Source organism: Pezoporus occidentalis, unplaced genomic scaffold (genome assembly GCF_034315485.1).
Source record: "Pezoporus occidentalis ecotype Australia unplaced genomic scaffold, CSIRO_AGI_Poc_V1 ctg91, whole genome shotgun sequence".
Lineage (NCBI taxonomy): Eukaryota > Metazoa > Chordata > Aves > Psittaciformes > Psittacidae > Pezoporus > Pezoporus occidentalis.
In genome coordinates, this window is record NW_026916273.1 from 2,650,787 (window position 1) to 2,665,481 (window position 14,695).

Genomic DNA, 14,695 nt, shown 5'->3' on the forward strand with positions numbered 1-14,695 from the left:
GGCTCTAGAGATGCTTTCTGGTAACGTGAACAAACTGTGCCAAAAAGGGACTCCCCCAGCACACAGCACTGCCACCAGCTGAATGCACGTGTGCAGGTCTACGCAGCTCCCCTGCCACCACCCAGCACAGTGCCAAAGCAGCCATGGTGCCAAACCCTTCCCAAGCCAGCACCCAGCTGCAGGAGCTGCCATGGTTGTGCCAGCTCTCTCAACACCAACCCAGCGGCTCTGAATGGGAACTCAATGGAAAACAGGTATGGTGAGGAATTAAACCATAATTCCCATCCTGCGCTCACTCCGTACATAGGCGTTAACTCCACTCACTGCTTTTATATGGCTTAGGCTAATCCACTCTGGTAATACCAATTCAGTTACAATTATCCAAACCGCATAAAGGATTCTTAGCCCAGAATAAGAAAGTTCATGAAGGAGATTACTACAGAAAAGAAAAAAGTTCAGCAGTGGCTGTTTGGGATTCTCCTCCTTGTATACACATGCCTTAGGGCTGAGAAAGAACACCATTTGTGCGCTTTGAATACTGCAGAATCTTTAGCATTTTCTGATACTTGGGAGATTTGTTTCCTTAACACTGCCAGTTCTCAAACACATGAAGCACAGATCTCAGTCATGTACTCCTTTTCAATGTATGCAACAGCCACCCACCACCTTCCCCCCTATTGCTATATGCTGCTGTGATGTCTTACAAAACTGTACTAACTTCAGTAACATACAGACGCTGCCAGATCCTAGGACTCATCTTTCTGCTATCTAATCCTTGAGGTCCCAGCTCCTAGTGTGAAGTGATACGTCACAGACATACCGGCTTCCATAGGAAGAATAGTTACTACTCCTATCCGAGGAAAAAAACTAAACTCAAAATATATTTCTATTTAGAAAACAGTTCATAATTCAGATGGCATTTTATTCCTTTTTGACTCCTGACTCATTCTTGAATGATTAAGGATGAGAATACTATATTTATAGAGCAACTTTTCGCTTTCAAAAAGCTGTGAAGAACCTGGGAGAAACCACCATCTTCCAAGGATGTACAGTGCACTACATACAGCTGGAACTCAGTTTAAGCTGTTTATCTCTCAATTCTGCTTTCACAGTTGTATTATTGGTGTAAGAAAAGAGAACCTCTTCCTAACCAGCTTTTGTGTTTTAGCATAAAGAACAGGTACTGTTCACTGCTCTGCATAATTAAAGCCAAAGTACAAAGGTTTATTTACACTAACATTCAGCACAGAATTTCTCTGTCTCCTTTTCTAGCAGCTGTAGTTCTTGTCCTGTCCATCCCCATTACACAAAGCCCATGACAGAGCATGAGTAAAGGAGCTACAGTCAACAAAACCTGCATTCACACGTGAAATCTGTTCAACACTGACAAAATTAGACAGATGTTGGATATCTATTTGGCCCTTTTCGTTTTGGTGCCTGTGATCCTGTCTGCCTGGCATATAAAACTGGCTAAAAGGGACTGTTTTCTATTGAAACTCAAGAATTAAGCATTTTCAGTATCTAATGCCCACAATTCTAAGAGCTGTTAAATTTTAGGAAAACAAATGCCTGACCATAAGCATGAAAAGATTTCTAAACAGTCACATCTGAATAAAAAAACATTAAAAAGTTGAAGCTGAAAGGCAAGCTTTCATGGCATGTAAAGGCCTGTGTAGAAATGAGACAACCATGGCTTGCTGCCTGGCTGTAGTAGGCTCTCAGGAGACACTGGCAAAGCCTCTGGAGGTGACAGGTTGTTAGGAGCTATTCATTAAGAAAGTTCTTCATGCACATTTGCATTTCATTTATCTATCTGTCTCAAATTCAGGACGTTACAAAATCACCCATCAATCACTCAACAGCACAGACTAGAGCAAACAGTCCCCATCAGTCATTACTTAGAAAATATAAGGGTGTGGTGTTATGGAAAAGCAATGCCAGAATGAGCGACAAGAAATGAGTTGTCTCTCATTGTTCAGATGGACAGGGTACCCAGACTACTTCAAAATCCCATCCATAGAGACTGGGTTGCAATGAAGACTTATGAGGCTTATGATCAAAACTTAGAAGGGAACCAAGACATGTTAAGTTCTAGAGAGAAGAAAAATGAGATGAATAACCATATGAAAACTCTTTAAGATTCACAGATTGACCATAATCAAGTTAAGAATTGCCTTCATTCAATATCACCTAATGAATCACTATACCCAGCAGGCAAATTTAAAGCATCAAAACAGACCGCAAAGTAATCAGTGTGTTAACAACCACTCTGCTTCATTTTATCTGAGTGCATATATATTGCACAGATATACAGACCCACCACCATTATTTCCCCAAGCTTTGTTCCAACTTGCTGCCTTTCCACAGCTACTTCTTACAAACGCTAGTCCCACTGTGCCGCTGTGCACCCAATGCAAAGTCCACAGCCTGGTGCACACTGTGGAAGAGAAGGTGGTCTTCCCCCTCTTTAAAGAATTCTCCTCGGATCAGGGAACTCCTCACTGAAGGATTGCACTGGGCCAGAAGCACCTGGACTTCTATCTCCCTGTAGTCCTTGCAGACCTCTTTGAGCGTGCGTATTCCTGCCGTGTCCAGAAACTGTACTGCACAACAGTCAATCACTATTGTGTGAAATCCCAGAGGTTCAGAGACAAAATCCATGGAGATGCTGGTCTGGTTGCCACCAGAATCTACCTCTTTCTCTCTAAGCATTCTCTTTACTGCCTTTTTCTTTGCTGCTTTCACCCAGACTGGGTTGACCCCAGTTTGCTTGTACAGGATGGATTTAAAGCACTCTTTGTTGATATAGTAGAGGGGTGCTTCGAAACGGAACACCACAATTCCTGGCTTGGTTTGCAAGTTCTTGTAAGCAGACAGGGATTCATACGTCTCGGACTCCGCCACCCAACCAAGCAGTGGTGCCTCAGGTCTCTGAGTTCGGAAAATGACACAGAGCATAGAGAAGCAAACACCAACCAAAAGACCAATCTCAGTACTGATGAGGGCTGAGGCTGCCATAGTAACTAGCCAGATCACTGTATCCACTCTGCTCAAACGCCACATCTTTGGCAGGTCCCTGAACTTCTGCAGGGCTCCTTTGAGGTTTACAATGGTTATGACAGCAAGGACACATTTCTGAAGGGAGTAAAACAAAGGTGCAATCACAAGGAGGACTAATAGGATTACCAAACTAGTTACCATGGCAGACACTTGTGTCCTACAGCCTGTGGACTCTTTGACAAGAGTCTTCGCAAGAGCTGCACTTGTTATAAAACAATGGAAGAAAGAAGGAATGATGTTGCAGAAGCCAATGGCATACATTTCCTGGTTGGCCTTCACAGAGTAACCATGCTTCTTGGCAAACATCTCCGAGAGGGAGACAGTGATGGCAAAGCCAATAATAGCTAAGGGGATAGCATCCAAAGCCACATTAGGAATCAGGTTCCAGTCTGGAGGACGGGGTGGCAGAAACCCAGTTGGGATGCGTCCGGCAACGCTTGACCCGTAAGTCTCTCTCAGCTTCCCAAAGTGAGATGCCAAAGTAGCTGCCACAATCACGACTAGTTCAACTGGTATTGGAGCCTTGAGCTTGGATTTAAAATGATCATTAAGCTCTTTGGTTGGGATAAGTACAAGAAAGCACAAGATGCTGGTGATGAGATCACAGACGTTGGTCTTGTGTATGTTTCTGAAGATGTTTATCCATGTGGTTACGAGGGAGCCAATGCCACTGGTCCTTGGAATGTTTAGACCCAGGAGATACTTGGCTTGTGAGGTCAGGATGGTGAAGGAGGCACCCGTGACAAATCCACTCAGCAATGAATCGGAGAGGTACACTGAGACAAAGCCCACTTGAAAGAAACCCATGGCCACCTGGAAAGGATCAACCACACAACAGATTAAGATGCAGATCTTGGACATGTCATCACTGCGGGGCTCTGGAGCCCACTCTGGAGCACAAGGCATGGTCTAAGCATGAAGAAAACAGCCTCCAGCATTCAGCTGCTCCTCAATGAAATGCATTTCTAACACAAAGCAGGCTTTTGTGGGGGGTCTTCATACCCTGAACCTGTGTTTCTTGTTTGCTCGGTTTGATTGCAACTTCTTGTTACCCTAGCAGGCAAGAAAGCAAGCCTGGGGTGGGGAGGGAAGCATTTGAAATTCCCACTACCTTTGCCATTTCTCTCAAGTTCTTCTGAACTTTGCAAACTCTGCAAAGATCCAACACCTTTCTGGTTGTCTTTGACTTACACTGGAGCTCACAACCTGCAACAAAAGTACAGACTGTGGCATAACAGCTGTCCTTTGCACTGCATAAAGCTTGGTGCATCTGACATGAGTAGCATGAGCTGCAAACTCTTGCAATGCAGATTAGACAATATTTTTAAGTGCCTTGTCATTAATTTTTATTAATGCTAGTTGAAAGGGCAGCAGATAGAATATACCTAACATTTGGGTAATTTGACTCCTTCATATACAGAAACTTAATTGTACTTGTACTTGCAAAGAATATTATGCACAATGCACAACTCCAAAACTGCATCCATCCTACAGTGATGAAACACAAAATCCACTGCACCCCAGGAGTCCCAGAATATTGCCAAAATTACTCAACTCTAACATGCAGCACAGGAAAGCGTCCAAGACTGTGTCCAAAACAAGTGCACATGTACGTTTGCTTTCCCACCTATGTATAGTGTGATGAGCTATCACCCTGGAGGGAGGGCACCGTAAGAACAAATGCAGTGAATTCTAGGACTAGGTAGAGACAGAATGGTAAAATATTGTTGAATAACATATTTTAATAAGGTAATAATTAAAAGTTCTATTTAAAATACATTTTATCCTCTCAATAGTATCCTTTCCATATTGTATATTCGGTATTGTTTTGCTTTGAACAGACAAAGAGCCAAGGTTTACAGACACAAAGACAAATAAAAATCAATTGGAGAAATCTCTTACTGTCCAGGAAAATCTTTTACTTTCCAGATTATTTTTGATAAAAGGCAAATAATTGGAGTCTGGAATGAGAAGCTGACACACCACATTTGGGCCCAATGAAATTGAGGTTTATGCTATAAGCCAGAGAAAAACAAAATAGCTCCAAGTCACAGTGAGGAAGGTAGTGAGTTACTAGGTGAGAACAGCATGTAGTTATGTGCAGGTCCTTGCAGTCCCCAACAAAGTAGCAATGCAAGCACAAAATGCTATTAAAAAAGGAGAGGACACGGGAGTTTCTTGCACAAGAAGAACTGTAGATCTCCATAGCTCCTTGTGTCCACTCCCCTGGGATGCAGATTAAGGAAACATGCAAGCCCAGCAGTCTGTTCATGTGGCAATGACCTAAAGAATTAAAACTATTTCCACAGAATACCTGTTTGTCCACCTCCTCTTACCTGATAAACTCCAGCTATGAAGGTCATAGTGGCTCCCACTGTAATTGCATAGCAGCTTTTATCACAGAGCAACTCCTGTGATGTCCGATTCACAGGAGAACTGGTGGTGTTTGCATATGCTGCTGTAGCTGTGAGGCCACTGAGCGCTGCTGGCTCTGCATCATAGCCAGCTCTCTGTATCTCACGATCCACGACTTGTCCTACCATCAGGCAAATCACACCGAAGATGCCAACTGAGATGTGGCGGGAAGTTCCAAATATGAAATAAATAATGCCAGCGAAAAAGGATGTATAAAGGCCATAAATAGGCTCCTGCCCAGCCAAGAGAGAATAAGCAATTGACTGTGGGACTAGTAAGACCCCCACAATCACACCAGACATTATGTCTCCCAGTAGGTACTCTCTCAGTTTGTATTTAGGAAGCCACTGCAAGACAGGAAAGAAACTTAAAACAAAGTCTTTAACTTTGGCTGGAGTGCAGCTACAAGTTTTCTTTGCTTGCTTAACCACCAGAGCCTTCATGCTCTTCTTCTTCTCTTGGGGTTCCAAGAACATTCCATGATGGAAACCACTTTTAGGATTGTCTCCTTCTGGCATTTCAGTCACTGAATGGATGCTGTTGAATTCTGCCATTGCTGTCATCTCAAGGACTCCCTAAAAACGCAAAGAAGGATTGTTTTCATTAAACCATAAATGAATGTGCTACATGAGACTCTTTAATAGAGTGAATACAGTATTTATGAAAAGAGTGGGCTACAAGCCTTAGCTCAGCACAGAGAAAGCAATTTCCAAGCAAACTTGCGAAGAGCCTCCCCATTATATCCCCGTTAAACAAGGAATCCCCTTTCCTAGGAGGGAAGCTGATATCCCATAGAATCAGCTGGCAATGTTGTGAAATGGAAAAGAATGCATCAGCACCATCTCTCTGGGAGGCTTCCTTGATAAAAATCAGTACCTGCAACCTGTTCTACACAAAGATAAGACATGGGGTTCATTATAGTCCAAAAGTTACTTCAATTCAGTTGCTGAAAATTAACTACAATTAGTATATTTCTAGCACTGCACAGCTTGGTCTAAATCTCATATGTATTTTAAAATGCAGAGATTACACCCGTCAAATATTGTAAAGATTTGTTATCCAAGAAGATGCACTCGTTAAACAGTTGCTTTCTTTCAGCCAACAACATTGCAAAGAATGCTCTTCACACTTAAAAGCTGGCTTTCAAGTAAATTACATCTGAACAAAACAACAAATACAAGTGGAAATCATATTAATGCTCTAGTATTTGATATAATCACAAGGTAATTGTATCAAAGCACATTTAATACTTAAAACATATTGCCTCATTGTGAAAGAGCAAAGTCTTAACAAAACAAGCCCTAACAAAACTTGATGATACATACCAACAGTGATTGCCAGCATTCAGACAGCACCCCCAGTTTCCAGAATCATCCAGAAAACTCTCTTTCAGCTGCAATACCTGCTACTACTTGTATGTTGAAGTCGGTAAAACTCAGCCAGAAACCCATTGACCTGGTGCTACAGTGGAGGTCAAGGCCAGAGACAGCAGCAGCACCCTGAAAAGTCTAACTCCCAGGCTTCCCTTTCCAATACTGCCTAGCAGCCCTGGAGTGCTAATAAACAACATATCCCTTATGTGCTGACTACACCTTTGTGCAGTGCAAACATCAGCCAAATTAATGTTCTACGCAATGTTTACCACTTAATTACCAAATCAGTACTGGAGCTAGCAGTGCTGAGGATGCCACAGCTTAAAATTGGTTCACTTAATCACCATTTCACAAGTAGCTACAGTACATTCCCTGCTACTATCTTTTCAGGGTAAGTCTCACAAAAGCATGAGAGGAGAAGTGAGAGAAGTGAGTTTTAGCATGACACTTACCTACCAGCTTCTCCTGCAGTCAGCCTATTACAAGGCACTGATCCTACAGTTACTCAGAGAGGAAATGTCTTCTTTTAGACCTCAGTTTAGCTGGCTGGAGGGTACAATTTTCATTCTCTCTTTCCAGGTCTGACGCTGTCATATCCAAAGTGCCCTGCATCAGCCCTACATGATGGTTTACACACAGCCATGCTTCCAGCAGCCTGCTAGCTCAAACCGAGATTAACTACCTACAGCTCTTTTGGCTAGAAAGACAATATCAACCCAAGTTCTTACTGTCTTGAAACAACCTAAGCAAATGATCCTAACCATATCAAAGGAATGCAAACCAGAGCAGAAGCAGCTGCAATACTTAACATTTAGACTGGCTTCTCTTTTCCGATAAGAATATTCAGAGATTTCTAGAACAGCCTTCTAAATATTAAGCAATTCAACCCAAGCAAACCAACTCTTCCACTTTACATTGTCACATACTTCTCACTAGAGCTACCAGGTCACAGTGTGCAGACAGCTATCTAAAGTCAACAGACAGGGTTGATGCTGATAGATAGGCAACAGAAAATACCAGAGGCATTTTATCTGCTGCTGCAGACTGGGACTCCCAAACAGCGGTTTTATTCACTTCAGATACAGAGACAGCAAGTGACTGGTGGGTAAGTTCCTGAACCCTTACAAACAACCAAACGCAGCTCACTCGGCTAGCCTGCTGCTGGACTGCACTGAAAAGGAGCTGTGCTGTGCACAGAGACCTCCCTGGCTCCAAAACTGTGAATAGCATGATGGCACCACCAGGGAAGGATTTTCTGTGTAAGAAAGGCTTTATGCCTTCCTGGTATGATATCAGAACCTGTACGATGCACAGGGCAGGCCAAACAGCATTACCAGGCCTCATGCTCTGTGCAAGATACTTGATTAAATGCCCACCTTTCATTTTCCACAGCTGGTAGTGCATCAGTGCTTTCCTCCAGCTCCTGCCCTGTGCCATATCTCCAACTCCCTGCCTAATTCATCTGAACCACATGCATGGGGTCTGCAGGGTGGTCTGCAAATGGGAAAGCTGCAAACAGCTCTAAGCACAAAAACTGCAGAGCACGTTCCTCTTTGTGCATGCTGTTCTGAACACAGGCAGAGGAGCTGCTTTAAGGAAAGTCACACTCCAAAGATAAAGGTTTAATGCTTTACTGGGTTAGGTGAGACCTAAGTGGACAATTCCATAGTCTGAACTCAAGTCCTGTTTCTGGTATCTGTGGTCTTCCTTTCATCCTGACCCTTACAACTTGGAGAACCAACAGCTCTGGATGCAAGGGTAAGTTCACCCAGAACTCAAAAAAAACAAAACAAAACAAAAACACATTTTTAGGGCTAAATTTTCCCATGCATTTATGCCTCTGTGTCTGTTCTTGTTAGACAAGTCAATCACCTAGCACAACAGAAGGTAAGAGAAGAACGCTTTAGTTTTGCCTGCATGCTTTCTTCATTATTCCAAACTGTAATCTTGCAGCCTTACATACAGAATTACTGGCTCACATACCTACACAGACACCTTATAAATGATGAATGTCCCTTGGCTAATGCCTTCTGATTCAGCATCTTTAATGTGTTTTAGAATAACTATGGGCTCAAAGAGCCATATGAAGAATTAATATCTGAGAGGAAACCTCAGGTGAAGGCTGGACCTGATGATCTTAAAGGTCTTTTCCAACCTCACCTATTCTATGAAATACGCAGTGCAAGAAATTACATACCAAGATCCCACAAGAAACTCATATGGAAGAGAACCCATCCCTACCTTCTAGGTTACTAATCTCACTCCCCTGTATATAATTGCAGGGATTATTTATAGCACTTACAAGAAAAAGCGAATGCTACACAGGGTAAATGAAGTGAACATAGTGAATGAAAGCACATGTCTGCACTACTCTGCATAAGCACATTCTGTAGTTGTCTTTACTCAAGCAGTTTTACTCATTTCACAAGCAGAGTTACAAATCAAAAAGCTTCTCACCCAAAGCTCAGCAAATCAATACTGTAAAAGCTGAGGGAAAAATTCACCCCAGGCTATTTCTTGTGCAGCTGTTGTGGTTTAAGCCTGCTGAACCCAGGACAGTAGCAAATTGCTTGAATGAGTTTGTTTTCTAGCATCTTAGTAATGGAAATTCTGATTCCCCTATCCCTCACCCAGGACTTGTAGACAGCTCACTCAAACATAGGATTTTTTTCTTATCATGTCAGGGAACACCACCACAAACCCCAGATAGTTCAGTTCAGTTCTGGGCAGTGCTGTAAAACATCTGCATACACCCAGTTCTTCCTCAGTCATGTCTAAACAGTAGAGAAATGTTCTAAGTAGCATTCTTCTTGGCTACTAAACTCCGAGCATACACTGGATCTTTGACCTGCATGACAACTTTCTCTTTGTGGCATGAAAAGGGTCTTTCATTGCACTGCCTCTCGCAATGTCGGGACACCGGGAAATGACACCATTTCCAACACCCGTTTCATCCTGAGAGTGTTGCTCTGTATTACTTCTGTAACCGCTTAGCCCAAACTTGCCAAGTAAAACTGGGTTTTGTTCTTGCCAAAAACTCCAAACAAACACCCTTTGGTTCAGTACACTGAAGGAGATTTTGTATATTTAAGTTGGAAAGGGAGCTACTCTGTTTTTTCCCTTTCAAAGATGCTATTTATATGTAACTAATCTGTGTGCCTAGAATGCACTTTTATAAGCTCCTTTTGGCCTGAGTAAGATCTTCAAGGGGTCTCCAATTGCCACAAAGCCTTATTTAAGACATAAAGTAAAAGACTACAACACAGACCTGAAGAAAATTTCCAGTACATCTCTCTTATCAAGTGACTTACCATAAAATACAGATATGGTAAGGTACTGCATTCTTGGTATATAATGACTTTTGACTACTTATGGATCCCATCTGGCCCTTTCTTACTGACACCATGACACAGCAGAGGAAAGCTAGTACCTGCCTTTGGGAAAACACTACCTGGAGCAAAGGGCCTTGCTGGCTCAGACTTCTTTTCTCCATCTCAGCTCACAGTCACCCTGACAGCTAGAAAACAGATTGTGAATCTGACTCACCTGCTGAAATAACATATTATGCACTTAAGATGTGAGCATTTAAGAGTAGAAACTAAATCAAGAGCGTTCTTTCCATAACACGGTTTGCCAGATTACTTTCCCAAATTTCATGCGCATTAATCCCCTCTGTATGGGACCCCCACCCACTTGCCAGACACGGAAAGCTGCATGTACTTTTAAGCATGCACTTAAAAACTAAGGAGTAAGCATATAATCTAGAGAGATGAATAATTTTGGAAGAGATGTAAAGGAGAAGCAGTTGAATCAGAAATCCAAGCTCCACATAAGGACTACTACCTCTGGGTCCTCAGGAAATCTCACCCTAGGAGCATAAAAGGAAAGCGTATCACACCACTCTGGAAACTAAATCTCTGCTGTTACTGTTGCTGGACAAGAGCCTTTCCCAAATAATCTCTTAACTGTTGTGGAGCAACAAGGAAATTCAATACTGCCATGAGTACACTGGGATAAGCACTGCAATAACACTGATGTACCCTGGAAGAAAGCTCAGGCTTATGACAAAACCCTTAACATCCTCCAACAAAACATCCAAGCTGCAAACATGTATCTCAACCAGAGACTTTGAATCGTATGAACACCAAGAACCATAAAACACAGACCACACTCACCACATTTAAGCAACACACTGGGCACAGAGCGACCCTACTGTCGGCACAGTAATCCCCAGTCATTAACTCAAGAGGGAAAACCTACAAAGCCAAGCAATAAAACTTTGTTTGTGTGAAATATCCAATCTCCTATTTCAAGCTCAGCTCTCCTGCGCAGCAGCAGCAGTAAAGCCACTCACCAGCCTTACAGAGCCACCAGCCTGTTCGGGAAGGTCCTGTGGCCCCGCTCGCAGCCAGCCCTCCCTGAAAGAGACTGCACATCGAGCGTGACGGATACCATGTCCTGTCCGAGGCGGATCTCTCTGTGAGATACCGGCTGCCGCCTCGCACAGCACGCCAGCAGTTCCCAACCAAACCCACTCTGCTATGGAGTTTGCTAACTCTTATTTTCAGCAAGTAATTTCCAAGCCAGGCCACTCCTCCCGCCCTTACCGTTAGGTACCCAAGGTAAAACACTGGGGAGCTTTGTTCGGGCTGCCCCAGGGGCAGCGGCTGCCAGCCCTCAGCACGCCACGCTGGCAGCGGCGAGGGGAGCAGCGCTGGCGCGGCAGGGGGTTGTGCGGGAGACCCGTCCGGCTCCGCCATGCACAGGGTTCGCACTGGAGAGAAGAGCGCTTAAAAACGTGGGGTTTTAGACTCTAAAACCTGCAAGAAGGGACCCACGCGCTTTTGATACTCCTGGAATTGTTTTGTTTGGGGGTTGCTCTGCCTGAGAGCCCGTGTATCACTTTGGAAGCCAACGTCGGAGCTCGCAGGACAGCGAAAGGGAAGCTTTCGCACAACGTTCAGTTTCATCCTGTCGGTCTCAACATCACTTCCCTCGCACGCAGCGGCGCCGCGGGCTCACACCCCCACCCCTGCAGCGAGACCTCCCCTCCCGGCCCCCGGCTTTCATTGCCATTTCCCTCTTTCGAGCCACTGCCGGGCGAGCCGCTCCGTAAAGCGGGGTCCGAGTGGAGCCCCCTCCCCAGGAAGCCGAGCCGGGCCGGGCCCGCACCCAGACCCCATCGCCGCCATGCCCCTGCCACCCGCGCCCTGCCCCGCTATCCCGCACCACCCCGCACGCCTCCCTCGCTTCACAGCGCCCACTCACTGCGGGCCGCCGGCGGCTCCGGGCAGACCTCGGGCGGGACTCCCCGACCTACCGAGCGGCCGCAGCGGCTGCCGGCGCCTCGGCAGCACCGCCCCAGCCCTGCTCCTCGCCCGCCTCCCCGTGAGGGATCGGGAAGGGAAGGGAAGGGCCGAGCCGGCCCCGCCGCGCCCCTCGCTACCCGGGGCGGGCCAGGAGGAGGCCCAGCGGAGCAGGCAGGACCCAACTTCCGAGGCCGCTCCCGAGCGTCAGTTTTTATCGTGTAATTAATATCAAGTGTGCTCCGAATTAGGAGCGGGCTGAGGAAGGCTGGTGCTGAGGGTGACTCACTGGTCCTGCTCCCTACCCCACAAAACAACCACCTGGAATGAAAAAAAAACAGAGGAACTCCAGTGAAGAGCCCGTGGTTCAGTTCATTAAGTTGTTCTCACTCTTCTTGAGTTGAAAGATGAGGTATGTGGTGGTAACTGGAGGTAAAATGACCTTAAACTGATACAGATAGGGAAACCATAACAATTTCTGGGAAAACGGTCTAATTTCCCTTTGGGAAACCATTACTATTCATTTAAAAAGAGTCTTTCAAAGTCCCTTTGTGTTAGTTGCTCCGGTGTCTGGGAGTACTTCCAACTGGGAAGGGCAGAGGAACTTGGACAATGCTGGTATTGGAAACACCAGGTTTTTGTTCAGTGCTCTCCTTTTATCTCCGCACTGGAGGTTCAAAGGCAGAGGGGCCCTGCCCAGTCTCTCCTGCAGGTCCCTCGGCACTTGCACGGCAAAGCAGACATCCTCTGAAATCGAATAGTGCCTAATATTTACATTTCAGGTGGAACCCTGAGCTGCCAAAAAGCCCATTAATACATGGGCAGAGAAATCCAGACCAACTTCGAGCCTGCAGAATTCCTGCCCGTTCTTTCGGTGTCAGACAAGTGCTATAAATCTTGCTGTAGAAATACACAGTATTTCCAGTTGTAAGCAAACATGTACCCCCTCCACAAGGGTTTCGTCATGCTAAGTACCACAGGCAAGTTGCAAAGGAAGTAAAACAGCGCACTCCCTCTCCCCTGGTTACCCAGCACCAGTGGCTCTGACTTCCCAGTCCTCTTAGGGACTTCCACATGAGTTTTAATTGAGTTTTAAGTGGGTGGTGACTCAAAAGACTACCAGAGGGAATCCTTGTGAGGAGTGAGATCTGTGTTGAAAGCCTTAAGAGGAGCCTTCTGTGTAGGGACCCTGCACAAACCTGGTAAAAACCCTCAAAACCAAGCAATGAGTGTCACAGTGTTTTCATTGTTCTAGAGGCACTGGCTGTGGAACAGCCTGGATCATCTAATACCTCGTGTCTTCATGGAAGAAAAAGGGAAATAATATCTTCTTGGAGCACAAATAACATATTAAAAAAATTCCTAAGCACTGATTTTCCAGAATCAGTTATTTTTTTTTCTTTCACTGCTATTATTTTTTCTTTTTACTGTATGATGATTTGTTAAAAAGTGGGGGGAAAAATACAAGTAAATATTTAAGATAACTCTGTCATTTAACTTCCAACTGCCTTCCTCTTCCTGATGTACGTTAAGCTTTGTGGTTAGTGTATTTCTGCATTTAGGGGACCTTTGGCCTTGGAGAAATGTGCCTCTGGGGCTCCTCATGCTCCAGAATCTCCTGCCAAGGAACAGTGAGCTGGGGCTTGCTGACACACAAACACACGTGCCATCTGCCTGTCCCGCTTAGTCAGCCTGTCAGACTGCTGCTCCGTTCTCCACATTGCCCTGTCACCTTTAGAACAGCAAATCTGCAGAGGGCAGTTCCTCAGAATACGAAATATTGTGGAAGAAGGCTCCGTTTTGTCCCCCTGGGCACATATTCCGGTGCATCCCGGCTCCTCCCACCCAGGGAAGCCCTCCCACCTTGCCCTCTCACCCTGCCCCTCTCGTACAGCCCCACTGTGCCCTGGTCCTACAGCAGAGCTCTAGGGGCTGCACAGGACAGTGTTATTATCACCCTCTGCTCCATCAATAAAACCCCTCTGCAATGTCTCTTCTCAGCCCTTTCCAGGCTTCCAGCTCTGCTTCATCACTCAAATGATGTCTCAAACTCAGAGGAGTCTATCTTTGCTAATACTATAGCAGGCAAATGTATGGGGAAAATAAACTGCACCATCAGCTTAGTATCTAACTCAGAAAATCTACCTTCCTAGATACTAATTTCATCCAAAAGCTTTTTGATCCTGCAGCAGTATTAAAAAAAATGTATTTTTTCCAATCTGCTTGAAATGAAACCCTTTGCTTTTGGCCTCTAGCAGTGATTATAAAGTCCTTATCTCCTCAATCACATCAATTTTGCCTCAATAGCCACCTTCTTTTACTATGTTTGGGCAAGTATTCACATCAGCCCCAAATCTGAGTCCGATAAGCCTAGCAGGGAAGAGCTACCTGCACTTTTCACTGCAAATTAGATGCTAGGCAAGTTCCAGCCATCCAGTTATTGTCTTTGCTTTGGTCAATAAGTCCCATTGGTCCTGGGGTTTAGTTATGCTGAGTACTTCAGCTTTAGTGTAATACTGTATTATGTGTGATTGACACTTC

General features: G+C 44.9%; 1 protein-coding gene across 3 annotated transcripts; it reads right to left on the bottom strand.

Annotated features, from left to right (window-relative positions):
* Positions 1-2,126: 2,126 nt before the first annotated feature.
* On the bottom strand, positions 2,127-11,163 carry SLC26A2 (solute carrier family 26 member 2). Of its 3 annotated transcripts, none has more exons than XM_062605345.1 (3): positions 11,024-11,163; positions 5,397-6,050; positions 2,127-3,873 (listed from the first exon to the last, which is right to left on the bottom strand). In XM_062605345.1, exons 1-3 carry the CDS (start codon positions 11,084-11,086, stop codon positions 2,368-2,370), a joined length of 2,223 nt encoding a protein of 740 aa, XP_062461329.1. In that variant the 5' UTR covers positions 11,087-11,163; the 3' UTR covers positions 2,127-2,367. The 3 variants fall into 3 exon arrangements, with proteins under 3 accessions (XP_062461329.1, XP_062461330.1, XP_062461331.1); XM_062605346.1 differs by lacking the exon at positions 11,024-11,163 and adding an exon at positions 10,300-10,368; XM_062605347.1 differs by lacking the exon at positions 11,024-11,163 and adding an exon at positions 7,653-10,283.
* Positions 11,164-14,695: the final 3,532 nt, after the last annotated feature.